Genomic DNA, 26,578 nt, shown 5'->3' on the forward strand with positions numbered 1-26,578 from the left:
AAGCAAGAACACTTTGAGAATTCACGTCATATTTACCTTGAGAATATCGCTGTCATTTTAAAAAACACAATTTCTTTATAAATCACTTAGTATATATTTTTGTACACAGAAAAACATTAGATTTTTTTTTAGACAAGACTCGACTTCTGGGCTTCAGCAAGATGTGGAAACTTTTCTTGTAAAGCTTTCTCTTTCTTTTTCTCCAAACTGGCTTTTCTTGCTTTAATGCGGGCTTGTTTCTCAAGTCTCAGTCTAGAATAATAAGAACACAACAGCAATTTTTACAGAACTTTTTTTCTGCCACTTAATGCTACATTTCCAAATCAGTTACATAAAAGCTCAAATCCTACCAGTCTATATGGTACCATATTATTAAACTATTAAACTTGAACAATAATCTCTGTAAACATACACAAGAGACAAATGTTGAAATCAGAAGCACCTGTATCTGAATAAATTATGCTTTGTGACTGGATAATGTCCAGATCTTACAAGCCTGTGACAGACTGGGCCCCAAATTCAGTCCTCATATGACTAAACATACTTTTCTGCTTTAAGAACATCAACTTTATTGAGTACATTAGGTTTTTCATATCCTGAGATGTATCCTGGAACTTGTAATTACCTGATTTCAAATAGCATTCACCCCAGCTGACTGTCGCTAAACTGAATAAAACCATGCTAAAAGATGATGGTTAGGCATTGGTTAGACTTAGCATGCTCTAAAGCAGACTCTTTTCCCCGTCAGCATCCCAGGGCATGAGAATTTGTGTCTCAGCTAAAGTATAATGACCTGTAGGGCCATTTGAGTATTGTCAAAATTGAATATGATTATGATAAAGTTCATGGATGCCAAACCTCTAGTTCACTTAAATGTTTATTTTACAGTGTTTTATTTAAGCTATAATAATACAATTGAAGAGATCTACTGAACAATTACTATATACTGGTACTGTCAGAAGATCACAGAAATTTGAGAAGTTACATCTGGATGAAGACAAGACTATGTCTTAATTAGACATAATTAGAAAAAAGTATAAAGACTAAACAGCTGAAATTACCTATCCATCAGTTTTTGCTCCAATTCTGTTTTAGACATTTGTTTCAAAAAACCATTTAAACAATAAAAGTTGAGCACAGGATGGGAAAGACTTTGTATTTTACTCTCTAGACAAGAAGGTACTCTGTGTTTCTGAAGAGCATTGATGGGGGATAAATGGCTGGAGGAAAACTGGCCAGGAAGCAGTACTGAGTGGGACGGAATGAGGAAGATGCCAGCTAACACCAGTTAAGGACGGCAGGGACAGATCCTGGGGACATTCTGCAGGAGAATTCCGTACTGCCTGTGGAGTGCCGCTGGTGGAAGCATGACTGACGTTTAATGCCCACACAGAATGGGTACACCAGATAAAATGAGGTACTTTGTTCAGTTCAGTGGAGAAGATGCAAAATTTAAACTGACACTAAACTCATTCATGCTTACAGACATGTTCCATTCATACTAAAATCATTTTTAAAAGTAGTTTAAATTTTTGGTATAGAATATGGAAGCGAGCTTTTTGGAGGAGAAAGTCAGTCTCTGAAGAGTCCTTTCTGAAACCAACATGTATTATCCAAGACAGCTGTCAGAATTAACTTTCAGCTGCTTTTCCAGGATTGAGTTTTCATTTCTAGAACGATTAGCCAGCAGCTCTGCAGTTCCCTGGTGCCATCTCTCTCTGCAGCCATAGCAACAGAGTAAGAAACCATACTTGCAATTGTTTGCCCTTCAACTGCAGCTTTGGGATTAAATTCTTTGGCTTCTGTGCATTTGGGTGTGGATCTAGTTAAATAGCTCTTCTAAAATACCTTACTTAGCTTTTATAATTACCAACTGGTGGTACTTGATACCACGTTACTCCACTACCATGAAGGAACGCCTATAACTTCCCTATTCAATGATCCGCTTACCCCATCAGTGCCTAGTGATCCATTTTTGGAATGCCCAAAACAATGGAACAATGAAATGTGTTCTCTTCAAATTTTCATTCCTAGAATTTTTCTTGGTAACATGTATGAATTTCATGCAAAAATTCAAAAAATTTAATCTCTGGCATAAGTGGTTTAAAATGAATACGCTATAGGAAATATGTATAGATCTACATTATGCAGAATAGCATAATTTAGACACGATGAATCCAACAGACTTCTCTAAGTGCTTTTCATTAGCCTGCAATCACAAGCTCACATTTTAAGCACTTGAGTTATTCTGATCTGCATGTTAGAATTTCTCCATCTATTTACATACAAGTAGATAAATGGGTAATAAAACTTTCAAAAGGATACATACTAGTATTGACAGTGGCTGTTTTTCTCAATGGTTAAATATGTGACTTCTTCCTTTATTTTTACCTTACCCTATTTTTTACACTATGAACATACACAATTTATGTATGTAATAGAAATTAACATGTAAAGAAAGTTTAACATACGGATCTGATGTAAAGATACTACATTTCACTACCAGGAATATCTGTGCTCACCTGACAAAATGGTCCACATAAGGCATTGCAAAGAATCGTTTCCTGTTGTATCTTTTATTTAGGTACCAAGGTATAGGCCACTGCTTGAACTTGTGCCTGCCAAGAAACAAAAAAAGGTATTTGCCTTATAGAAAACAGTGCATTTTCACTTTCCTAATTTTTCATGTTTCCTTATTTAACTTCAAGTAAATTAACCCTAATATAAATTACTCGAAAATAAAGTGTTCAAAGGTTTTGTCACTAGAGAAAAGCTAGGGTCCTACACCTGGTATGCAAGCCCTCTCCCACTGATTTACACCCACAGAACCCAGAAAAGCTTGTTAGTGAGGTATTTCGGCAGTTTCTCTTCTTTGTGTTGAACTGCAATAAGCAGTCCTATTGCTGAATGCCTCTGGAAGCATTTACCAAAAGTGTAAATACTACTGTGTGGTGTAATTTCAAGCATTCAGGAAAGTTCTCCAGCTACCCAGTGCATTCTTCATTTTGCTAATCTTTGAGGTACTGCTAACTGTATTTTATCTGCTCAACCTGAAATGTAAATAAACCCCTAGAAGAGAGGTTACTGATACCTAGACTTTCTCTTTGTGAGTATCAGTTTTCCCATGCCTGACAAGACTTTGAGAATTATACAAATATACCTTATTCCTCAAGAAATCCTTTTTAAAAAATATTCATGGATTTTTAATGGACCAAGATGGCAGGGCGAAGTCCTAAAATCAACTTCAGGAGTTTTATAACCTGAAATCATACACATACATTATACTTTCTGGAGAAGGCATCCATAAGCTTTCAAAATTTGAAAAGGTCCTATGACTCAAGATATGAATCTGTTATTTAAAAAAAAGCCCCTACATCTATAATAACTGAATGATATGAATGGGATGGCTGGGCTAGTGCTAGTTTTACCCACAAAGCTACTTTCATTTGTATATCTTGGTGTTCCAAAGTAGTTTGTGATCTTTTCTTACACAGATACATCTGTGATATATCTCATCTGGTCCCCCCTTTGCCCCTCCTTCTCCCTTCTTCCAGCTCCAGCCCTTATTATTTGCTTTTGAGATAAGATCTTGTGAAGTTGCCCAGGCTGGCCTCCAAAATGTGATCCTACCCTATCAGCCTCCTGAGAAGCTGTGATTCTCTCAGTGGCTAATCCGAGAATTTCGTTAAAATATTCTGGGCAGGGGGATGGGATATCAAATCTCTACCCTCATCTCTGAAGAGTCACAATGTAATCTATATACCAAATGATTCTCCCGAAGATGTCTCTTCTCCAAGCACCAGGTCTAGCTCTTTCTTGACCAGTCTGTAAAAGCCTTAAAGCATCTTCTCGTTCCTGGACCACTTTATCTAATGCATCCATGGACTCAACTACCTGAGAAAAGAATGGGTAGATTCAATTTCAGCAATCTCTTTTAACAGTTCCAAAGGAAAAAAATACATAAAGACTTATGCTACAGAAGATCTATGGTCAATATGTTTTATCAAGGAACTACCACCAAGAGCTTTCGAAAAACTTTCTGACCCAGGCATGTGTTCAGTGGTGTCCCCAATATCACTTTTTGTAACCTTAAAAGTTCTAGCTTCATTAAATGAAAAGCTACTTCGCTTGAATTTCCACATACTACTTATACTCAGCATGACATGTGCCTGCAAAATTCCTTTTGGAGATTCAATTTTAGCACATGCTATTTTGAAATTTCACCTAAAAAGTGATACTAGTTTGTTACTTTTATTACAAATGTTTTGGCCTCAACTAATCACCATTTTCCTCACATTCTTACCTAGATATCATACCCTGCTTGGCAGCTCTTCTTACTATGGGGAAAGAAGTATTAGTTCACTCTGATTTTAGAGTAACCTCAAAGATCCACCAAGCTGTAAGAAGATACCACTATGCTTATTTTTTTCTCTTTGAAGATTCCTACAGTATGATTTTTAATGTACATAATAGGCTGGTAGAGTAATATGTGTTTGTATAGAAATTCTCAGACTGGAGACAAGTTTGTCCACAATTAATATACTGAGCCATTTTTAGGTGGGAGTGTGTGCTTTATCCTGGACCATTATCACAGATATCAAACACCACATATAAATAAATGTTTCTTATAAACTCCTTTAAAAAAGACAGATTGGAATATAATAACCTGCCCCCTTGCAGGTAGCTAATGTGAGACCAGATAGAGATGTGAAAGCCACAAATTTAGTCAAGTTCAGGCTCAGCACCTACACTGTTCCTAACCTTCATTCACTGCCTTACAGTAGCTGATCCACATGTTTCTCTCAACTATGTATATTTCTACAACATCCTTGAGAAATAAAAGATGGGTAAGAGAAATCTTTTGTTTGTTTTTCTAAGTCAGAGCCTTGATGTGTAGTTCAGGGTGGCTTTCAATTCATTACATGGCCAAGGCTGCCTTCAAACTTGCAGCAATCCTCCTGCCTCAACCTCCTGAGTACTAAGCTTACAGGCATGTGCCATCATGTCTGGCTGACAAATACTATTTTGAAGACAGAAAACCTAGGAAAATGAAGAGAACACACTGATGAGGGCCTACACAAAGCTCTATAATATTCAGGAGTTCTCAGTAAATCAGATTGCTGGCTACAGAAAGTTTGCCCAAGCCAGGGCAGGGTATAAGGCTCCTATATGGTATCTAATGAGATAAAAGTACATGGCTACTAAGTCCACAGAGCTAACATTCAAATGTTTATGCCAACAAATGAAAAAATCAGAAATACACATTAACCATCAGACCTGTAGTCAAAGTTTTGGGTTCTGGAAGTTTTTGGGTTTCAAATTTTGATGATCTACTGGAATACGTGCTTCAAGCAAGGAGAGAAGATCTGTAACGGCATTATCCTAGCAAAAACTTTCTGTCAAAGTTTTGTCAATGCACTTAAGTCTCTTAAAACCTAAATTCCTTTAATAGCAGAGTTAGCAAATAAACCTGAAAATAAAACGATTACTTTACAAATGTCATGTTGCAATGAGAACACCTAGCACACAGGTATTAATCTCTATGTCATTCTTCATTAAAAATAATCAGGTTCTTATGCAAAGTGGCTGAGAGCTGGGTTAAGGAAGTGCCAAATAAATCCAGAGCATCTTAATGAACCTCATCGAAGAACAATGAGGACAAAAGGCCCCTCTTGAAGAAACTTCCATTAGTAAAACCTGGAAATGATGGTATTGAAGAATTATAATTCACTGAATGAAGTTGGAATCCGTGAGTTCACTCTGCTAGGAAATGATGATAGAGAAAGAAATGGGAACATAAGAAAGCCTTCCTTACAGAAGAAAGCTAACTAATGAATGCAGAACGAATGCTAGGATTCGACCATCACTATTTAGTAAATGCTGCGACTGATTCAGGCAAGACATCACAGGATGCTAAAACCAGTGAATGGATGTTGAGGAGTTAGATAGGACATTTACATGATCTCAAAGTACTTCCTAATAAGGAAGTTTTTTATTTCGATGTAAAGAAAAACTAGTAACTATTTGGTGGAGAAACCTGGCAGATAATACCTTCACTGAGGTATTAATACTATCATCAGTAACAAAGCAAATTCACACCCTGAACCTCTGGATCTGATGCCACGAAGACTACAGCACCACATCTATGATGTTGGTGTCACTCTTACAGGAATACCCCACAAACCCACACTGAGGGACTGGCCTATTCACTTCAAAAATGTCAGTGTCAAGCAATACAATGAACCGGGCCATGGTACATGCCTGTGATCCCAGCACTTGGGAGGCTGAGGGCAGAAAGATCACCGCAAGTTCAAGGCCAGCCTGGGCTACATAGTGAGTTCAAGACCGGCCTACATTGTGAGACCTTGTCTCAAAAAACAAACGAAAAACCTAATCCATAAGGAGCCAAACAAACAAGAAAAGCCCCACAAAACAACAAAAGACTGAGTTTCCAGATTAAAGGAGACCAAAGAGACACAAAAACTGAAAACACATGATCCAGAATTTCTTTTGCTATAAAGAATGCTATTGGGATATTTGATGGAATCTGAGTAAGATCTAACTAGAGTACACTATTATATAAATGTTAATTTCTTGTTTTAAAAATTCTGGGTACTATTCTCCTAACTTTTGTAAGTGTATATCAAAATAAAGCTTACAAACCCCAAAATGTTATACAGTCCACTTTCACTATACCAGAATAACTTTCTTAGAAATTGCAGCAAATACTTGAGTTTTTATTGCATGCTTTTTAATTCTTTTACTTTTTCCACATGTGTTATGTGTTTTTGATTTAAGGCAGTCTGGTGACAATGGTGTATCCAGTGTAGGTCAAGCAGGAGAACTAAAATTGTTACAAAAATAGCTGTGTTCTCCCTATTTAAAATTCTAAAATGTTAACTTTGAAAGCAAATTAGGAAAAAAACTTACAAATCTAAATTTAAAATTTTTCATATATAGAAAAAATGTTTGAAACATAGTGAAAATTTTAAAAAGGCAGATCTAAATATATAGGAATCCAGGATATAGCTGCAGGAGAAGACATACTATAGAAACAAATTTGTGTAAATAAAAAATAAACATACTTAGACAAGTACAGAAAAATTCTGAGGGATAAGAAACATGAAGACTGGGAATAGGAACACAAGAGATTCTTTTCATAATCATAAAGAAAACCTAATTTAAATAGTAACTGACTCTTCCACAACCATGAGACTATATTTAACACTACTGAAATGTACACTTAAAAATGGTTAAGATGATAAAACTTACGTTGTTTTTACCAGACATTTAAAAAAATACATTAGAAAGTGATCTAGTTGGTGACGAGGTGACAAACTGCAGCTCGAAATGTATACTGGTTCAGGTACTTATTTTGTTTTACTTTTTGGGAGCAAACGTTTGAACCCGGGCCTTGTACATGCTCAGCACAAGCTCTACCTGTAACACCTGCTTCAGAATACAATTTCTCTACTTCTTACACTATCAAGCAGAGATCTACTAGCAATTTGACTCGTAGGTATCTACTCAAGAGAAATAAAAATACACTGCACCCACGTGCTGAGGACTGCAGGTAGGAATGGAGTGACTATAGACGGCTACGAGATTTCTTTCTGGGATGACAGAAATATCCTAAAATAAGATAATTTTGACAGCTACACAGCACAGATTTACTAAAAGTCAAATGGAAATAGGAAAACATAAATCTATTTGACAAGAAATAAAGACCATACTGATTCCTTTTAGTTTTTACCCTACACAACAGTTGGCCTCCCCAGCCTTACCTTTTCCAGCCGTTCTGGACTGGGCATTGGTAAACTCTGCCGCTTGGCCTCCTGTTCTAGAGTTAGAAGCATGTTTCTTTCTTTCAGTAAGACGTACCTATAGCAGAGGACACAAAGTCTATGATGCTGTTCTGTGGTTAAGTTAAAAAAAGTTGTGGTTTCTGACACCAAAATTAATCTACACTTAAAAGTCTTTTAGAATAACTTTATCTTTGCTTATTTACTTGTTCAAAAAAACTTTGTCATATTTCATTAAGTACGAGTTACAAAAAAACATAAAACATAATCGCTCCATTCCAAGTGGAGAGAAGGAAAGCAGAAGACAGAAAACATTTATTGAACATCTTTGCTAAGCATTTTCTATACACTATGTAATTCTCACAACAGCTCTTTGAGATTAGTGCTGTTTCTGCTTCCTAAATAAGTAAGGCTGAGAAAAGTAAGATGTTTCAGGCTGCACACCTAATTCTGGATTCAAACCTCAGATTCCCTGTATGCAAAACCCTTTCTATTTTTACTCTACCATGCTGATTCCGAAACTGTAATGGGATGTAGCTTATTGGATGGGAGAAACAAGTACCAGAACAATAAGTGGGAGGAATAAGACATCTTTTGTTAGTTTAGATGATCATGGAAAGATTCAGAGGAGACGGAACTTGGTGGGAAGGGAGAGACAGCAAACCATAATCGAAAAAACCAAAGCAGCTGAGCTGATTTAGTTCAGTTTTATGAATATATCAGCTTAAAATTACAATTCTAAACCAGAAAGGAAATAAATGTGCAGGACACTGAGAACAAGAAAAAGGAACAGCAGTACTTTATGCTATGGAAAAAGCCAATCTAAAGGGAAGGAGTGGCAGACGGTTTGCTCTCAGCCACAGTAAATGTTCAAAGAGCCCTAACTCCCTTTCCTGACAACCCATAATAATGTCCTTTAATTTAACATTTTTCTATAAAAAATCTAGAACGGGCATCTAGAAGGACCAGCTAATTGTTGTCATGCAGGAATACAGGGGCAGTGTTACTAGACTACAACCTGACTATTCCAGAGAAACCAATGTCTTTATTTTGGGGGCAAAATACACAATTTTCAGAACAGGATGGTTTAAACAAAGTATCTTTGGGCTAAATACAGCCACTTAACAATGCAACTTTGTCTTAAATCCTCTTAACCTTCTCAAATTCATGAGGAGAACCTGCCAGAAAGGTCTGCCTAAATGCCCCATAAAATTTCCCCTCCAACATAAATCCCCACACTGAGAGGCTAAAGACCTCCAGACCATGAAAAAGGCAACAAAAAAGGGAAAGTCTAAATGTGACCAACTATTCCCCTTTTTCTTTACCTAGTTTACCAAAATTCCTAGAATGAAAGTGTTGGTATGACTAACAGAAGTTACAATAAAATTTCCAAACTCCCAACGACAAAAGAACTATGATGTATTTGTCTTAATATAGTCTAAACTCTGCCATATTTATGAAATCTCTCAAGATATGGATCATATATATACCAGTGATGGCAAACCTTTTAGAGACTGAGTACCCAAGATACAACCCAAAACCCACTTATTTATCTCAAAGTGCCAAAACTGCCTTTTATGAGCACTGTTATCTGATGCTCAGCTGCTGGAGCGATGCTGGGGTGACCCGGCTCAAGTGTTGACAGGTTTCAGCATGCCCACCACGGCAAGCATGCCAAGGGTTTGCCACCACTGATACATATCATCTGTAGTATGTATGACACGATAGACCACTTTACTGAATTTCTTACATCACAAAGACAACATTTTTACTCCACTATTTTTTTTTTTTTGTCTTTTTCTTTTTTACCAGTACCAGAGATCAAAATCACGACTGCCTGCTTGCAAGGCAGGTGCTTATGCCGCTGAGCTAAATCCCCAGCCCCTTTACTTCACTATTATACTGTAACTGCTCCAAACATCTAGTTATACTCACCAAAGTTTATGTAAATCTTCATTACTTTTGTTCCTTAACTGCTGACAGGTCCATGCAGCTCCTATTAAAATAAATTCAGGATGTCAAATAATGTTTCTAGTTATGCGCCCTTGGCAAATTACTAACTTCTCTAAATCTGTTTTCTTATCTGTAAAATATAGAATTGCAGTATTATGTAATATATTAGAATTCAACTAAATAATATGAAAATATCAGTAACAAGACAGGCAATAACATTTTAAAACCGTCAGCATTAATACTGAATGTATTTTTACAATCTAACATCAAAATATTTTGTTACTACAAATTAGTTTTCAATTACCACTTCAGTTGGGAATCTAACATAAACTCTAAACCTCACTTTAGTTAATAATTTCAATTTATTCCTCTTCAAAAGTTTTGCCAACCTGCCAAGGAACAATGAACTTTATTATTATAATGATTCTTTAATGACTTAGTAGATGGTCTTAAAGGAAATTAAAAAAGAAACAGCTAAATAATTATTAAGCTGCACAAACAATACGAGAATGGAGGGTTCAAAGAACATTTAATATTTAGCAACCCAAGTTGCTCACCAGATTTCACTTTTTCTTGCCCCCAATTCTTTGGATCATCAAAAAATTCCTCCAGTCCTTTTCTTGACAATGTGGTATGAAGTAATTTACACTGGTGAAAGGATGTGACATCTGGTGCATTCTTAGAAAACAAGTTAAGAGAAAACCTGTGAATGAGCAAATAGGAACAAGTTACTAGAGTTTAACAATATTTGATTTTATAAGGAGTAAAGTGAATCCTCTTTTTAATGTCCAAAAAAACTTACTTGGTATTTCTGTACCAGAAGCAATAAGCTTTTAAAATTATTATGTATCTGAATGTTCACCTACTTTGCAATAATTTAAAATTATGTTTAAAAATATTTAATAACGTGGGGAAAATTTATTTAACTTGAATCTACAAGGAAGCAATCAGACAAACCCAAATGGAGGAGTATTCTAAAAAACCACCTTATAAAAAAATGCCAACATCATGAGAGTGTAAAAAACAAAATGTTCTGGATTATAGGAAACTAACAAGGCAACTAACGTAATAAATCATCCTTCATTGATTCCTGAATCAAGAAGAAAAAGAAATCTTCAGGACAATTTTAATTTGTCCATAAGCTGTACATAGTACTGTAATAGCAGTCATGTGTTAATTAAATTTCCTGAGTGTGATTATTATATTCTGATTAGTTCTTAGAAGAGATGCAGCATCATGGTTGTAATCTGACATACCTCAATAGCTGAGAATTAAAAGAACATAGAGATAAAGAAGAATTAAAAGCACATAAAGAGATAAAGAAAATGTGACAAAATGCTAATAATGATTCGCTAAAAGAGGTGAAGAGTATATGGTTACTACTCCTAACTCTACTGGTTTAAATTTTGGGTTTGAAATTTTTAAAAACAGAACACTGAGGGACAATAGTAGCAAACAATGGTATGTAAATATCCTAACTTTACTCTATTTTCCCAAAATGAACAAATGCTCATTTTATAATAATGAAAAAATGTGATAATTGTCTCCTTTTAAAACAAAAAGGGTGATGTAGAAGAAATAATTGCTCGAAGTTGGCCATCTTGATCAAGTTATATCTGGACCTTTGCAAAACTGAAAATATCGATTATCTCTGAGTAATAAACACACTAGCACATAAAAGATGCTTGATAATTGTGCATTCGATTGCAGATGTATTACTTTTTTAAAAGACCTGACACTTTCTATTATTTATTATGTTTTAAAAATATTTAATAACGTGCACAATGTAACTCGTTATAGACAAACGTCAGTAAAGGGGAGGAAACCATACATAATAAGTCAAAGATGCCTGGTCTATCCAGAAGACAAGTTGTCTTTTCATCTGGAAATAACACTTCTTACACTTCCAAGGCGACTTTCTGTTTATTTGGCTAACTTTCGGGATATACTTAATATCAGCTTTTAGTGGCAGAACCTGAAAGTACAAAGCCCCCTTATTTATCCATCCAAACCTGAAATAGCGTTCAGTTCCCAGCAAAAGCTCTTGGGTGACGTTTTCCCAACCTACCCAGCCAGGGTTAATTCAACAAATACAGGGCATCTACAAATTCCATCTACTGCCTGAGCGCTGCAACAAATGCTAAGGTGGGCAGCTTCTCCAAGGTCACTCGATCTTCACAGAGGCGGCTTTGAGCTCTACCCAAAGCGGCCCTTCCCTCCTTGAGCAGTCCTCGTATCTCTGCAATCGAACAAGATTCAAAGCTGGAGTGAAAGACAAAGCTGCTTCACTTACCCTGACCTAGTGGGAGCCTCAGGAGTTATTAATGACCCGGAAGCCTTCAGGACTGCTGAGATTCTTCTACAAAAAGTAGCCACACTGGCTGCAGCCATTTTTTCCGCACAGCTAATTAAACTCTATTTCCGCCAACAATCTCGTCATTTCCGCTGCCTAACACCGACGGGGTAAAAAGAACTGGAATTGGGTTTTGCCCTTACTCAACATGGCTACGTATCGACTTCGCCCTCATTAGTGAATTGACTCTCTCGGCTCCCGTCACCTTCCCAGCTTCTTCCTGTTGCCGGTGGCAGCCATGGCGGCTATGAGTTTATTGCAGCGCGCTTCGGTCACTGCGGTGACAGCTCTGTCTGGCCGCCGCCTTGGCACTCGACTCGGATTCGGAGGCTTTCTCACCCGTGTCTTCCCGAAGACTGTTGGTGCGTGCTGGCCTTGGGAGAAAGTGCGTGCAAAGGGGACGGGGTGAGAGATGAGAGAACTGTTCCCAGGTGACCTTGGTGAGATCTGGAGAGTGCCGGGACAAATTGTGGGCTTGGGTATTTAGGATACACAGAGCACCGTCTGAGTAAAGGACTTTACGTAATCAGATCGCTCGCGTTTAAAGTGATTAGTGTTTGTAAAACATTTTGCCATTGATTAACCCAGTTGGTGCTAATTTGCAGCCAAGGCTGAAAAGGTTTAGAGTTGATACCTGAGATTCTAGGGCACCAGATTCTTGGTATACTTACCACCTGCACCAAGTTCTGATCCCACAGATGGTAGGTCTTGTTGCTGAGAAGCCCACTGATATTGTGTAATACTAGACAGGTAGGCTTACCGCCAGCTTAGCTATTCGGCACAGTGGTCATTGTGCCTGTAGAGCCCATAATAATTTTAGGAACCCATGCAAATGTTATAAGTTAAATTTCTTTGTTAAAGGCTGCAGTGTTACTGAGTTCAGCCCAGGTTATATTTTTCTTTTTTGTCTGCAGTACATAATGATTACATTCATCCCGAGGAGTTGGTGCACGTACATAACACATCTGTATTCCTTTTATTTCCCTTTCCCCTTCCTCCTATCTTCCCATCTCTAGATATACTTCTCACTTGCAAAAGATCTATCTCCCTGTTTCCTATTATCTTTTGTATTAGTGCAGCCATAAAATGGTATTTCTAATATTTCAGGAAGGTGGGCCAAGAAGGTAAAAGTGCCTCGGTCCCAGAAAAATAGGGAGATAGTCCTAGAACTGCAAATTTGAATTCTTTAAATATTGTGGATGGTTGAGGAGGTGGGGGTAAATAGCAGAACATCAACTGATTGGCACTTTTTTCTTTCAAACACTTTGTAAAGTACATACAATATTATTGCCTAAATTTTACAGGAAACTGACTTAATTATTATAAAAATAATGCACTATTATATTCTAAATCAGTAATAATGGTAACCAACATTAATTGAGCACCTGTTGTGTGTCAGGCACCATTCTAAGGTTTTAAGATATTACTTCATCTTCTTGATCAAAGTTATTTGCCCTGTGTAAAAGAGAGAAGTGAAACTTTTATCATAAAACCAGATTGTCTCCAATCTCAAAACATCGCATTCTATTTTATTTCTTTTCCAAGTTTTAAGTATGCAGCTTAACATGATGTACTGGAATATACTGGAAAGGATTTAATAGATTCCAAGTAATCTCTAGCAGGACTATAGGAATATAAACTTAAAAAACTACTTGCGCTAACATTACTTGATACAATAATCTCTCGATTATTTATAATACCTAATACAGTGTGATGTTATGTAAATAGTTCTTACGTTGTATTTTTAAGGGAAAATGACAAAAATGTATGAGTGTTTAGTACAAATGCAATATTTTATTTTTTACTTAATTTTACTTATTTCGTGGATTGAACTCACGACCTCACACTTGCCAAGCAGGTACTTATGCCACTGATCTAAATTCCTGGCTGCAATGTTTTATTCAGATACTTTACACCATGCTGATTGAAGCCAGGGATGAGGAATCCAGATGTAAAGTATACTACATACCATTATACATATCCAGTCATCCGTCATTGGACACTTGGATTGCTTCTGTGTTTTAACTATTATGAACAATTCTGCTGTAAATATGAGAGATATCTCTTTGAGGTCTTGCTTTTAGTTCTTCTGGGTATTACCCAGAAGTAGAATAGCTAGATCATGTATTAATTCTGTTTTGATTTTTGAGGGAGACCTCTGTAGGTTTTCTACCGTGTTTATACCATTTTTCATTCTTGCCAGCAACGCACAAAAGTTCCAGTTTCTCCACATTCTCACCAACATTCATTTGACAATAGTCACCCTAATAGATATGTACTAATATCTCACTGTGGTTTGTATTTGCGTTTTCCTATAATTAATGTCATTGAACATCTTTTCCTGTGCCTTTCCATTTGTATATCTTCTTCGGAAAAATGTTTACACGTGTAAATGTTTACAATGTTTACAAGTTCTCATTCTGAGTTCTTGGAATGGAAAGGAAACCATTGACAGAGGTGCATTGGAAAGGTATACCTGTTTATTTTAAGAGAGGTCCTATATTCAGATTCTCTGAAGGGAAGATATTTAAAAATGCTCTAGCTGGAGATATAGCACAGCAGCACAAGCACCTGCCTGGCAAGTGGTAGGTTGTGCGTTTGATACCCAGTACCACCACCACCAAAAAAATATATATATCTATATCTATCTATCTATCTAAATATCTAGTCTAACCCTTTGTATTATGCTGAAGCCTATTATATTCTGTATTTGTCAGCTTTTCGAACACTGAGCCACACTACTTGACACCCCAACTTAAACGAGAAGATACTTAACTTGGTACATGATTTTAGGGGAGTTAGTCCATAGTAAGCTGGCTACAAGAAAGAAAGATATGTGGAACCAAGCTGCTTAGTCCATGATGACTGGGAAATGGAGCCAGAGAGGAAGGAATGAGGGACTCACCTCAGTGATCCACCCAGACATAGCCAGAAATGTGTTCCACCAACCCACTGGGAACCTCCTAAGCCCATCTGGTTGACACGTCAGGTTTAACCTGTATCCTGCTACTATGATATTTGAGTAATTGTAATGGGGAACGAGTGTAGCAGTCCCATTTTATTTTCAGCAACTAAAATTGCTAAGAATTTCATGTGTCAAGCTGAAAATTACTGTTTCACACTGATCCTTCTTCTTTCCTCCAGGTGATTACATCATAGAGTAGTCTTTTATCATTGGACAACCCTTTAGCTGTTTAAAAAGCTAATCTAATCTCTACCCAGACTTGTTTTATTGTGGGCCAGTCAACTTTAGTTCTTTTAGTCTCATTAGATCAGTTTTCAGGTTGTTTGCCATAGTGCTGTAGCGGTTAAGGTGGGCTTAGCTCCAGATTGTCCCCGAAAGAACAAACTTCTGCAGGTATAGTTGGGATGTCAGGGAGAGGGAGGATGGTTGTGTTCTGACTCTGTACTTCTTGTACATTAGATTAAGATTGAATTAGCCTTTGGCCTTTTTGGTGAGCAACTAAATCTGGGAGGATCAAGGCAGGGCTCTCCACTGATTACATTTATGCCTTTAGATTCATTTTGGAATGACTACAAGGACTCTTCTGGGGGCCACTCTGTCCTCTGTGTGTTAGCTACTCTTGTTGCAGTAGCATTGTGTTTCCAAGACTCAGTGAGTTAGAAACGCTGGCTCGGCCCCATCCAGGCCACTCATAAAAGTTTTGATGCTGCAAGGGCTTTGAGAAATCCCTTTGATAGATTATCACCTTAATTCATCAGCACATTTTGGTTATAACCAACCAATCAATTACTCGTTACAAAGTCATCTAACTTTACTCCTCTCAGCTTCTAATACAATTTTGCCTCACTTCTTCCCCCATCATCCTCTGAATGGGATTTTTTCTTCTGCGCTGTTTTTTCCACATTGCATACTGTTTCTTTCCTTTGTTGCCCTTACAGATTTGCAATTATTTATTTAGTCTCTGTTTCTCTTAGCAGAATCAGTAGCTTTCTTAGACCCATGATCTAGCAAAAGATCTGCGTGTATAGGCTGTTAAGTATTTATTGAACTAATAAGCATTTGTGGTATCATGTAGCCTATTTACTTCATGTATTTCACACAAAAAATAGTGGAGTGTTTCAAATAAGTCACTGAAATCTATACTTTGTTTTCTATTTCTTTTTTTTTTTTTTTAATCACTACCAGGGATTGAACTCACGACCATGTGCTTGCAAGGCAGGTGCTTTTGCCGCTGAGCTAAATCCCCAGCCCTATTTTCTGTTTCTTAATACTGTTATTTTAGGGGCCTTAGTATGACTTACACTTCATAAATTTGTGCCAGCTTCTGATTCCCTTGTGAATTAAGCTTCTGAATTCATTGTAAGCTCCCACAAATGATATCAAAGTTAAAATAGATCCTACCTTGAAAATATTAAAATATAATTAAAAGTGGTAGCAGCAGAAGCAAGTATATTTGGCTGTCTTATCTGTGGTTTCTGAATCCTTGGAATCAACAACTGCAGCTAGAAAATATTTGGAAAAAAGTTGTGCCTGTAATGAAACATACTCAGCCATTTAATTTTCTTTCTTTTTCTTTCTTTTTTTTTCTTTTTCTTTTTCTTTCTTTCTTTCTTTTTGGCACCAGGGATCAAACTCTTGGCCTTGCATTTGCCAGGTAGGCACTTACACTGCTGAGCTAAATACCTGGCTGCAATTTCTCATCCTCTTAGATAATAACTACATAGCATTCACTGTAGTAGGTATTATAACCTAGAGATGAAACTGCAGAAGGATGTGTTATATTTGGATACTACACCATTAGATGTAGGAAACTTGGGTATCTGTGAATTGTTTTATTTTGGGGGTCTTAGAACCAGTCCTGCATGAGTGGATACCTAAACAGAAGGATGCAAACGAGGAGGCACAACAATTTAAAAGCAAGAGAGATCTCCTCTGATTTAGAGCAATGTTAGCTTCTTGGCAACAGGACACATCACCTGAGCCTAAAGGGTGGATTTCAGGAGAAAGGAGGGCATTCCAGATATGAAACATGAACAAAAGATACAAACCTTTCTGATTTCTGTGACTGGGATTCCTTTAGTGGGAAATTAAAATTCTTCATGCCATAGTAACTCACATGCAGAATTCAAGAACAGTGGCCCAGCAGAGGCCATTTCTCAGTAACAGCTGGATTCTTCCCTGTTCCCAGTGGAAAAGACTTGAATCAGAAGAGTCCAGAAAGAGGATCCAGGAGAGAAGCTTTGCCTCATTTTATCTCTAGCAGTCCTTGGTTAAGTTCCTTCTGGGAGTAGTTTGAAGATGAGAGTATTCTTAATCAGAAATGGCTTGCAGATGGATTTGAGCCACATTATTTTAGAGCATATAGTTTTGTAACAAGTTCAAACTCCTGCTGGAGATTTGTTGCATAAATAATGTTGATCCTTTCCATCTATTTTGCAACAGCTTCTTTCTATTTGTTTGTTTTTTTGAAACAGGGACTCATTATATAGTTTACATTAGCCTTGAACTGGCTATTTAGCCCAGACTGGCTGTAGACACAGTGATTCTCCTGTCTCGGCTTCCCAAGTGCTAAGATTGTACAAGTGTTCACCACCACGCCAGCCTGGCAACTTCTTTGTGTACACTATCTCTTCATATAAAATGGTGTAATTTAAATTATAATAATTTATTTCTTTTGCAGCAATGTCAGATATTTATAGCAGAGCAAACAAAGGTGATCATCTCACCAAGAGTATCTGATCTGCCTTGCCTACTGCTTAAACATGAAATGATTACTTGCATGTGTAGTTCAGATTTAATTAAAATAGGTGGTAGAACACTGGCCTCGTATACTCAAAGCCCTGGATTCAGTCTACAGTGTTATAAAGAAGACAAAAAATCCAGAGAGAGCTATAGTTTAGAACTGTATGTCAGTCTTTGTTCACATCTGTCCTCAGTACTCAAAACAAAGCGTTTTTAAAATCTTAATATATATCAAATGCTTAGGTATGCATGTTTCCTTACAATCTGACTTTATCTCATAACAGTCTACTTGCATGAACTGTGTAAGACAGAGTAATTTGGTATTTCCAGCTCCTGTACGACACAGTGCAGACCATGGGAAAAGACTGTTCGTGGTCAAACCTTCTTCATTCTATGACAGACGTTTTTTGAAATTATTGGTGAGTTAAAAATTTTTTTGTTGAACTAAAATGTGTTGTTACAATTAGGATAAATTTTTTTGCCTCCTTAGAAAGCATCTTCCATTTTATAAAAGATTTGATTTTGTGAATCCATACTTCTATCCTCAGAAGATACTGTGATTGTGTAGTAAAGTCTGAACTGTCACTGCAGCTCTTTTTAAATTAGTGAATATTTTCACTTTGAGTAAAAGTGTGCACAGTAATAGGAGGTAAAGCTTGAGCTATTTCTTTCTTAACATTATAGAGATTTCTGGGGATATAGCTCAGTGGCATAGTGCCTGCCTGGCAGGTGCAGGGTTGTGAGTTTGATCCCCAGGACACACACACACACATGAAGAAGATAATGGAGATTTGAAATTTGATTGTTCCCTTGCTATAAGATAAAAAAAATCTGCAGGATTTAAGAGCTAGCTCAGTGGTCAAGCCCCTGCTTAGCATGACAAGACCCTGAGTTTGGTCCTCAGCACCACACACACACACACACACACACACTCTGCAGATTACAAAAACGAAAATTGATTTATATGGGGATGATTAGTTTATATTAGTACTGTCTAAATTGCCAAAGAAACTATTAAAGGAGCGCTATTATTTTGAATAATTTTTTATTAATATATTTGGGAACTTTTGTTTCAGAGATTGGTGCTAACGTATAGTACAGCCTTAATTCAGTGATGATAACATTGCTTATCCACGGTACTGACTTGTATTTGTATCTCAAGGCTGTGTGAGAACAAAGAAGAGGCTTAGAAAATGGAGGATTGTCTGGACGCTGCAACTGTCCCTAAAGCTGCCTCAGCATTTGGCTCTAGTTGTCTTGAGACCCTCTCTGCCCTCCTTTTTCCTTCTTGGCCCTCTTCGTTTGCTTGGCTGGTCCCAGTTTCCTTTCCATGGCCGAATCAAGCCCTGTTAGTGGTTTAAATCACCTTAAGGTTTTTACATGTTTTTTCTAACTTGGATGGCATTGCTTTAACTAAAAAGTGGTCATTTATATAAATTATAGGAGTGGGGATTTAGCTCAGCGGCCTAAGAGCCTGCCTGGCAAGTGCAAGGTCATGAGTTCAATCCCTGGTACCAAAAATAAATAAATAAATAAAATTATACTTGTACAGTCGAACCTTAATTTTTACTTCACTTTTTAGTCTTAAATGTAGAACAAATTAATATCACTGAACTCAATAATTTGATACCATATCCCCAATTCGGCAAGTTTATATTATAGGAAACAAGACAACCACAAGAGGAGAAAAGTTGAGAGTGAGGAGAGTTAGAAATGGTCATGAGAAAATTCTTTTTGTTTTTTAATCTTAACAGAAATTCTACCTTTTGTTGACTGGAATTCCAGTAGTAATTGGCATAACTCTGGTGAACGTATTTATTGGTAAGTCACCCCCACTTTCACAGTACCAAATTGGTAAATTTTTAAAGTAAATATGTAATTTTCAAAGAGATAATTATGAATATTATGATGAAAACACTTTTAAATAATAAAATAAACATAAGCGTGGTCATTTACTTAAAGGTGACCAAATTAAAATCTGCAATAATATATGATGTTATTTCTTAGCACATTTTCTCAAAACCTTGAAGGTCACTAAAAGAGGCCACATACTAAGTGTCCAAACACCTCATCCACCTTTTCCTTCTTATTTCCCAAAATCAGCTTCGATAAGTCTGAATAAGGGAAGTAGAAAGATACAGTGAAAGAGAGGTGAAGTGGCCAAGGAAGTTTTTAAAGTCCTCCCTGGATCATATAAATCTTATTCTCTTTTAGAAAAAGAAAATTGTGAATAGAGTAAACATTACATTTTCATGGAGAATTCTGTTCTGAGTACTTCTAACACTTTGAGTTCTAAAAGTTTTTGTCTAGTGACTACAGGGAAGCCCTGAATGATATAATATGTCTTTTACTAAACATTGTTAACATTATATTAAAATGAGCTCTCATTTAATGTTTGTAATAATGCCTTAACCCTGAAGATGTCTAAATGTACTTAATGAATGAATTGCTATGCAGCCAGACTAAGGTGAATTTAAAAAGCAGATTTTCATTGGTACAAATGAAAGATCTCTGAAAACCACAGAGTATTGATTTCTTGGTTTATTGGTGAAGAATTAATATTATAAACGCCTAATGCTAAAGTTGAAGATCATCATTTTTCTCTTATTAGGTGAAGCTGAATTAGCAGAAATTCCAGAAGGCTATATCCCAGAATTTTGGGAGTATTATAAGGTTTGTATAGGTCACTAAAAATTATTTTTTATTAGGTGTTTTGTCACAGAGTTAGGTAATATTTTACTTTGGTAATTGTGATATATCGTTTTATATTTAATTTTAAATGTCAAGGAGATAACTTTTTTTTACTAGCAACTACTTTTGGTACTTTTTGAAAAGCTTTACAGTTTTTTAAAGAATGACTTTGCAGTGTATTCTCAACCTAGCAGACTGACAGAATTTTTTCTAAGTACAAAGCCAAAGGAAAGAGGTTACCAGTACTGATGCCTGCTCTCTTTCATTGAGCACCTACTGTGGAGCAAACACTAGAAGTCTTTTGCAAATATTTCATCCCATGTAGAAAGTACACATTGTTCCCTGCTTTAGAGTTGAGGAAGCTGCTCGGGCCTAAAAGGAGTAAGTGACCTATTCAAGAAGTGGAGCCAGTATGTGTTAGAAACCACCGATCTGACTTGCAAACCTGTGCTGGTGAATGGTACAACAAACCACCAAACCCCAAGATTAACCTGTTACTTACCCTCACAAGTATTGTAGTGAGATGACATCGTGTAGACTATACTTCCTTGTGTTTTATTATGTGAGTGAATTATGTTTTAGAAAACACACTTCTTTATTAAGTGATCAGGTAAATCATAAAATCAGTTTATTTTTCTAACTGGTGGGAAGAGCTCCATGTTTGGATCAGCAAAATCTTGCTCTGTCTCCTGAATCTGCCACTTTTGATCCCTCAGCCTAAGGTGATGGGAAGGAGCACAGGCTCTAGAATCAGACAGACCTGGCTTGAATCCACATAATGCTACTTAGTTTGTGCAATTTGCTCATCTCTAACATGGGGACAAAAATAATACTACCTAATAGACTAATGTTGTTTAAAATACATATAAACTAGGTGGCATGTAGTAAATGTTACTGTTTAACTACCTGCAGTAGCCATTTTAAAGAGTAATCAACTAGAAGAGCAAAGCCATGTTCAGAAACTAATTTTAAACAAATATTCTCTGACAGCATCCTATATCAAGATGGATTGCTCGTACTTTCTGTGACAGCCCTGAAAAGAATTACGAGAGGACAATGGCTATCCTCCAGATTGAATCTGAAAAGGCTGAGTTACGGTAGGGAAAAGGGGTGGGGAAGAAAATCATTTTCTTGAGTTGCAAACCACAAGAAAAAGAAAACTAAACTATTTCAGAACTATAAAGTTCTTTATGTGAAGAGTTGAAGATCGAATTTGCCTTTCTAGAGTGAACACCATAAGTGGGTAACTATCAGGAGATAATGTACATCAGATTAAAAGGAATTCTTTTGTAACTATTCTATACTTTTACATTCAAGGCAACCCTTTCATCACACTACTCTGCTCCCCTCCTTCCACCTAGTCTTATCCTTCGAAATGACCTCTATTTAATAATTTCCCATATATGTTCTTAGAGAATTTTACATGTTAAAGAATATCTATTTTATAAATTTAAAAATGATAGTAATACTGTAGAGTGAGACTTGTCCCATAAACACTGTTTTGTACCTCGCTTCTATTTCAGTGAATGTGGTTTGGTGATCTGTAGTAACCTAGACCCCCTTCTATTTAATGGCTGCATTATGTGTTCACTGGAGGGATGAGCCTCACTTTGTTCAGCTAGTACCCTCTTGTTGGTACTTAAATTCTTACCACATTTTTTAGTATTATACATAATGTGGTAGAAGGTTCTCTTATGTATATATTTTTGTATATTTATACATCTGGAGAAAGTAAATTTCTATAAGCCAAATGGTATATGCATTTAAATGTGAAGATACTTACTGCCTTACATTTCTGGAAAGGTGTCCCACTTATTTTTTTCCATCATTAATGAATGATAATTTCTGCTTCTCAATGTTGATCTCATTAATGGCACATATCAAACTTAAACATGTTTGCTGATGTGAGAGTTAGAAAATATTATCTTATTATTTTGACGTTGTATTTCTTTATAAGCATCAATATTTTGTCACATAGCTATTGTGTGTATCTCTTTTTCTAAATTGCCAGTTTTCTTCTAAGTGCACATTAAGTAGTATTCTTTTTTTGGTGGTTGTTGCTGATGTTTTTCTAGCTTGTCATTTACCTTGTGACAATGGAGAATTTTTTTGCAAGCAAGAAGTATTTTTTTATGTTTCAGGTAACAAATGTGCAGTAGTCACTAAAATGTAGCTGACTAATTGCCGCACCAGTGTTTCTCCGTGTATGTGTTTATTCTTATTTGTTTAATTACTGTCACATTTGTCAGTCTTTTTCCCCAGCTTCTGGGATTTTGTGTCATCCAGAGAACTCTGATAGTAATTAAATAAGTGAATACTGTACACAATTCTAAAATTATTTTTTAAACTATTCTGTTGGGCTCTCAAAATGTAATTCAGAGGTAAAGCACATGCTTGACAAGTCTTCCAGTCATTAGTGCCCCAAAAAACTATTTTGTGTTTTCTTTTACTACTTTTAAATGTGATCCAATCTGAAATATTTTTTTAAGTGTGGGATATTATTGACAAGCAATCAAATGTACCCATTGAGTGGCAGTTTGCCAGAGTGTGTACCCATGTAACCACCACCACAGTCAGAGTCATTTTGCACACTCTAAGTATTCTTGTGTGCCTTTTCCCATCCATCCCATTCAATCTCCATCCTCTCTTCTTGATCCCAGGTTACCATTGAGCTGCTTTTCTGTTCACTCTGCTTAAACATGGTATTTTATAAACACTGCTATAATCCTGAAATACATTTAAATGACAAAAAAAGCATATTATTGGCTGTTTCCTACATATGTGTTTAATACATGCATGGTTGCTATATAGAACTGCTGTGTATTTCAGAGCATAGAGCAGCAATGTGGCTTGTATTTAGTAGCATAAGGCTTTTTTGAACTTCATACACAAACCTTTGAGTTTCAGTTCAGTAATAGGACCTAGAAATCCTCAGACATACAGAGATTCTAAATAGTTACAAAACAAAACAAATTACCTGAAACCATAACTTCTTCCCTAACAGGGAAGATGCCAATGTGAACATGGAATTAGAAGTATCTATAGTTTTAAAAAAGCATGCATTGAGACATTCATACACTGAGACATTAAAGAAATATGTAAAAAGCACGATCTCTCATAGTTGATTCCCTCTGAGAGAAGGCTTTTAGTCCTTCATAGTTTTAAAATTTTTCCCGCCAGTGCTGGGGCTTGAACTAGAGGTCTTTACACTGAGGTACAGACCCCATCCTTTTTTTCTGTTTTGAGACAGGTCTCACTAAATTGCCTTGACGGGGCTCAAACTTGTACTCCTGCCTCAGCTTCCTAAAGTGCTGGGAGCACAGGCATGTGTCACTGTGCCTTGACTATACACTTTGCTCTACAACTTAACTATTGTATTTATCATCTCCCTCTACAGTGTTACATATAGATTCTCCTTAATTCTTTTTAATAGTACATTATGTGAATGAGCCATAGTTTACGTACCTGGTTAGTCCCCTGATAGTGAGTATTTTAATTACTTGAATTTTGGATGGTTACATTCTGAAGATAGAAAAGAAACATGGCATTTAATCATTAAAAAAGATAAGCAGAAGTCTTTTAAATGTACAAACATAAGATAAATAAGCTTTCATAAATAGGATTAGTGGGCAGGTTAATGTTGAAGTAAATTTTGGTTTTGTTTTCATTTTTGAGACAGTGTCCAAAAAACAGATAGTAGTGCAGGCTGATATTGACTTCATAGCAGTCTTCCTATCTCAGCCTCCAGAGGGCTGGGATTACAACGTGCCACCACACCTGACTTTAAAGTAGATTGTTTATATGTGATAAGTTTCCAGTCTTATGAGAAGTATGTGTTCTACAAAAATGGACCACCAAAGGGTAAAAAATGTGTCCTGTTGAGCCAGGGCATTATGATGCCCTTCCTTTAGAGAAGTTTTCAGTCCTAATGGTGACGGGCAGCCAATATAGACAGAGTTCTTCTAAGAAAGATTGTCATTTTCCTAGGACTTCCCCAAGAAATGGCTATCACAGTGGGCATTCTGTAAATGCTTCTAGCATCTAAAAGGTGAAAAGACAAGAAAAGTGTTGTCACAGTTCAGGGAAAATAATCTGTCCAGGCAGAGCAAGGATTGGTGAAGGAGACAATTATCATTTCGAGTCATTTAGGGACAAAAACTTGTGGGTGACTACCTAAGCCAAGTAATAAAAGTAAGTCCTAAATTTGCTTACAGATAATGTAGTATATGTCTGGGTACGCATAGGGCTGTGTACATAAAAACAGAGGATTCTCTGGTGATTGTTCTTTATGGAGATACTTCATTCCATTTGAAACTGGAAACCCTGGATCACAGTGTCATCGTTGCATTTGTCACAGGTTAAAGGAGCTGGAAGTTCGAAGACTTATGCGCGAGAGAGGCGATGGGCCCTGGTATCAGTACCCAACCAGTGATAAAGCACTTATTGATCATTCTCCAAAATCAACTCCTGACAACTAGTTTATTGCTTCAGATACAAAGTACGTTCCTCTTAAGTGGAAATAAGTTGATAAATGTACCTGTCTTTTTGCTGTGTGATGAATAAAAGGAGCTTCTGCCATGGCTTTGTTTCTCAGTGTTGGTTCAGATGAAGGTTTTTGGTTCTGTGGTTTTTGGTTCTTTTATTTTGTTAAAAAGTTTAAAATGCAATGATAAAAACTGGAGAAATTGTAATTTTTGATTTCCCTAAATTTTGGTAGTATTGACAGGTTTTTTTGGCAAATGGATGTTAAGAGAAGTCTTAACCGTATTAACCCTTCAATGTCTGCTGTTCCATTTTTGGAACATGCGTGACAGTGGAATATAATAAAATTCTTGCTCTTCAAATTCTTGTTCCTTGAATTTTTCCAGGAAATGTATGAATTTCATGCAAAAATGTAAAACAGTGACCTGCAGCATAAATGGGTTAAATATTGGGAAAAATGGTTTTTTGTACCTGTCTGTACTGCAAATACTTCGAACTTCTTTAGGAACCACTCAGGACTTTTAAGTTATATATGAAATATTGAACCACCCATATAAAATTTAGCATCCTAAATTTTCAGATAACAAATCTCCAGTTTGTAATGTTCTCATACTTTCTTTTTTTAGCTTTATATTATTAAAACTATACAAACTACATTTTTCTTAGATTCAGTTTGTATGATACCTTAAAGATTTGTTTTGTTTTGCTTTTGGTTTTGGTAATACTGGGGAAATAGCTTCACAAAGTAAAGTGATTACTGCAAAGATGAAATCTGAGGAACAGCTAAAAATAATGGCTGCCCTTAAACATTTATTATTTGCTGAGCCCTGTACCACATACCTGCCTTTTATTCACCATTTCAAATTGCATTTTGAGGCCCTATTACTCTTTTTTTACAGATGAGAGAAAATTGGAATACTTTATATATGTACTTAACATTTACAAAAAGTAATTATTTGGTCTTTTTGCTTCAAACATTCATTATTTCTCAACCTGTAATAATCAGCGAATCTAAATTTTAGAAGTATGTTCTTACATTGTTTATGAAAATAAAAATGAACTCAGATCTCCTAAGATTTGAGCTACTGAATCTCCCTATGTATTTGCAAGGATAAGTGGATAAATTCTTTTGCTGTCAAACAAAGTAAATGAAAAGGCAGCAGCACTGGTTCAGGGTATCTTGATAGAGTGCCTAAAACATGCAACTGACTATACAGCCTCTCTCCCCAGAAAAGGCCTGCCATGGCCAGCTATTCCCAGATTTTATTCAGCACATTCTCAAAGTGGTCTACCGTCTCGGAGCTCTGCCAAGGCCTGGGAGCAGGGCTCAAGCCCCTGCTTGTGAAAGCCAGTTTTGTAGGATAGGGATAAGCTGCAAGAGCCTGGCGCACGGTGATAGTAAGGTGATGCAATAATGTTCGTTATTTTAGAATTTGCAGGTTATTGACAGTTGAAGGTTTTACTTTATTTTTCCCTCTCTATTATAAATGTAAGAACTTGGCATAGTGAGTACACAGTTTTAATGAACTAATAATGCCATTTATTAAGTCCAGTTTGTAGCAAACACAGAGTAGGCACTTTGCATATTTC

The 26,578-nt window shown here is 36.5% G+C and overlaps 2 protein-coding genes across 5 annotated transcripts; one reads left to right on the forward strand and one right to left on the reverse strand.

Annotated features, from left to right (window-relative positions):
* Positions 1 to 70: 70 nt before the first annotated feature.
* Mrpl47 (mitochondrial ribosomal protein L47) lies at positions 71 to 12,191 on the reverse strand. The gene is made up of 7 exons (XM_063227236.1): positions 12,049 to 12,191; positions 10,313 to 10,458; positions 9,738 to 9,798; positions 7,785 to 7,881; positions 3,764 to 3,894; positions 2,523 to 2,618; positions 71 to 252 (listed from the first exon to the last, which is right to left on the reverse strand). The coding sequence occupies exons 1-7, from the start codon at positions 12,144 to 12,146 to the stop codon at positions 129 to 131; spliced, it is 753 nt and encodes a 250-aa protein (XP_063083306.1). The 5' UTR covers positions 12,147 to 12,191; the 3' UTR covers positions 71 to 128.
* A 100-nt stretch (positions 12,192 to 12,291) lies between these two features.
* Ndufb5 (NADH:ubiquinone oxidoreductase subunit B5) lies at positions 12,292 to 25,350 on the forward strand. Of its 4 annotated transcripts, none has more exons than XM_003467522.4 (6): positions 12,292 to 12,470; positions 18,146 to 18,234; positions 19,570 to 19,636; positions 20,427 to 20,488; positions 21,497 to 21,603; positions 24,864 to 25,086. In XM_003467522.4, exons 1-6 carry the CDS (start codon positions 12,347 to 12,349, stop codon positions 24,982 to 24,984), a joined length of 570 nt encoding a protein of 189 aa, XP_003467570.1. In that variant the 5' UTR covers positions 12,292 to 12,346; the 3' UTR covers positions 24,985 to 25,086. The 4 variants fall into 4 exon arrangements, with proteins under 4 accessions (XP_003467570.1, XP_063083309.1, XP_063083307.1 ...); XM_063227237.1 differs by having other exon boundaries at positions 12,347 to 12,493; positions 18,100 to 18,234; XM_063227239.1 differs by lacking the exon at positions 21,497 to 21,603.
* The last annotated feature ends 1,228 nt before the right edge of the window (positions 25,351 to 26,578 follow it).

This window comes from Cavia porcellus, unplaced genomic scaffold (genome assembly GCF_034190915.1).
Source record: "Cavia porcellus strain 051 isolate PalLab524CR breed Dunkin Hartley unplaced genomic scaffold, mCavPor4.1 scaffold_17, whole genome shotgun sequence".
NCBI lineage: Eukaryota > Metazoa > Chordata > Mammalia > Rodentia > Caviidae > Cavia > Cavia porcellus.

What these genes read in the sequence shown, in the direction of transcription:
- Ndufb5 (XM_063227237.1), top strand. Translation starts at nt 12,347, where the DNA reads ATGGCGGCTATGAGTTTATTGCAGCGCGCTTCGGTCACTGCGGTGACA. An exon ending in CGTGCTGGCCTTGGGAGAAA is followed by an intron (nt 12,494 to 18,099) that starts GTGCGTGCAAAG and finishes ATCTCATAACAG; the next exon opens with TCTACTTGCATGAACTGTGT. An exon ending in GACGTTTTTTGAAATTATTG is followed by an intron (nt 18,235 to 19,569) that starts GTGAGTTAAAAA and finishes TAATCTTAACAG; the next exon opens with AAATTCTACCTTTTGTTGAC.
- Mrpl47 (XM_063227236.1), bottom strand. Translation starts at nt 12,146, where the DNA reads ATGGCTGCAGCCAGTGTGGCTACTTTTTGTAGAAGAATCTCAGCAGTC. An exon ending in GCAAGAAAAAGTGAAATCTG is followed by an intron (nt 9,799 to 10,312) that starts GTGAGCAACTTG and finishes TTATTTTAATAG; the next exon opens with GAGCTGCATGGACCTGTCAG. An exon ending in TATGTGGACCATTTTGTCAG is followed by an intron (nt 253 to 2,522) that starts GTGAGCACAGAT and finishes TTATTATTCTAG; the next exon opens with ACTGAGACTTGAGAAACAAG.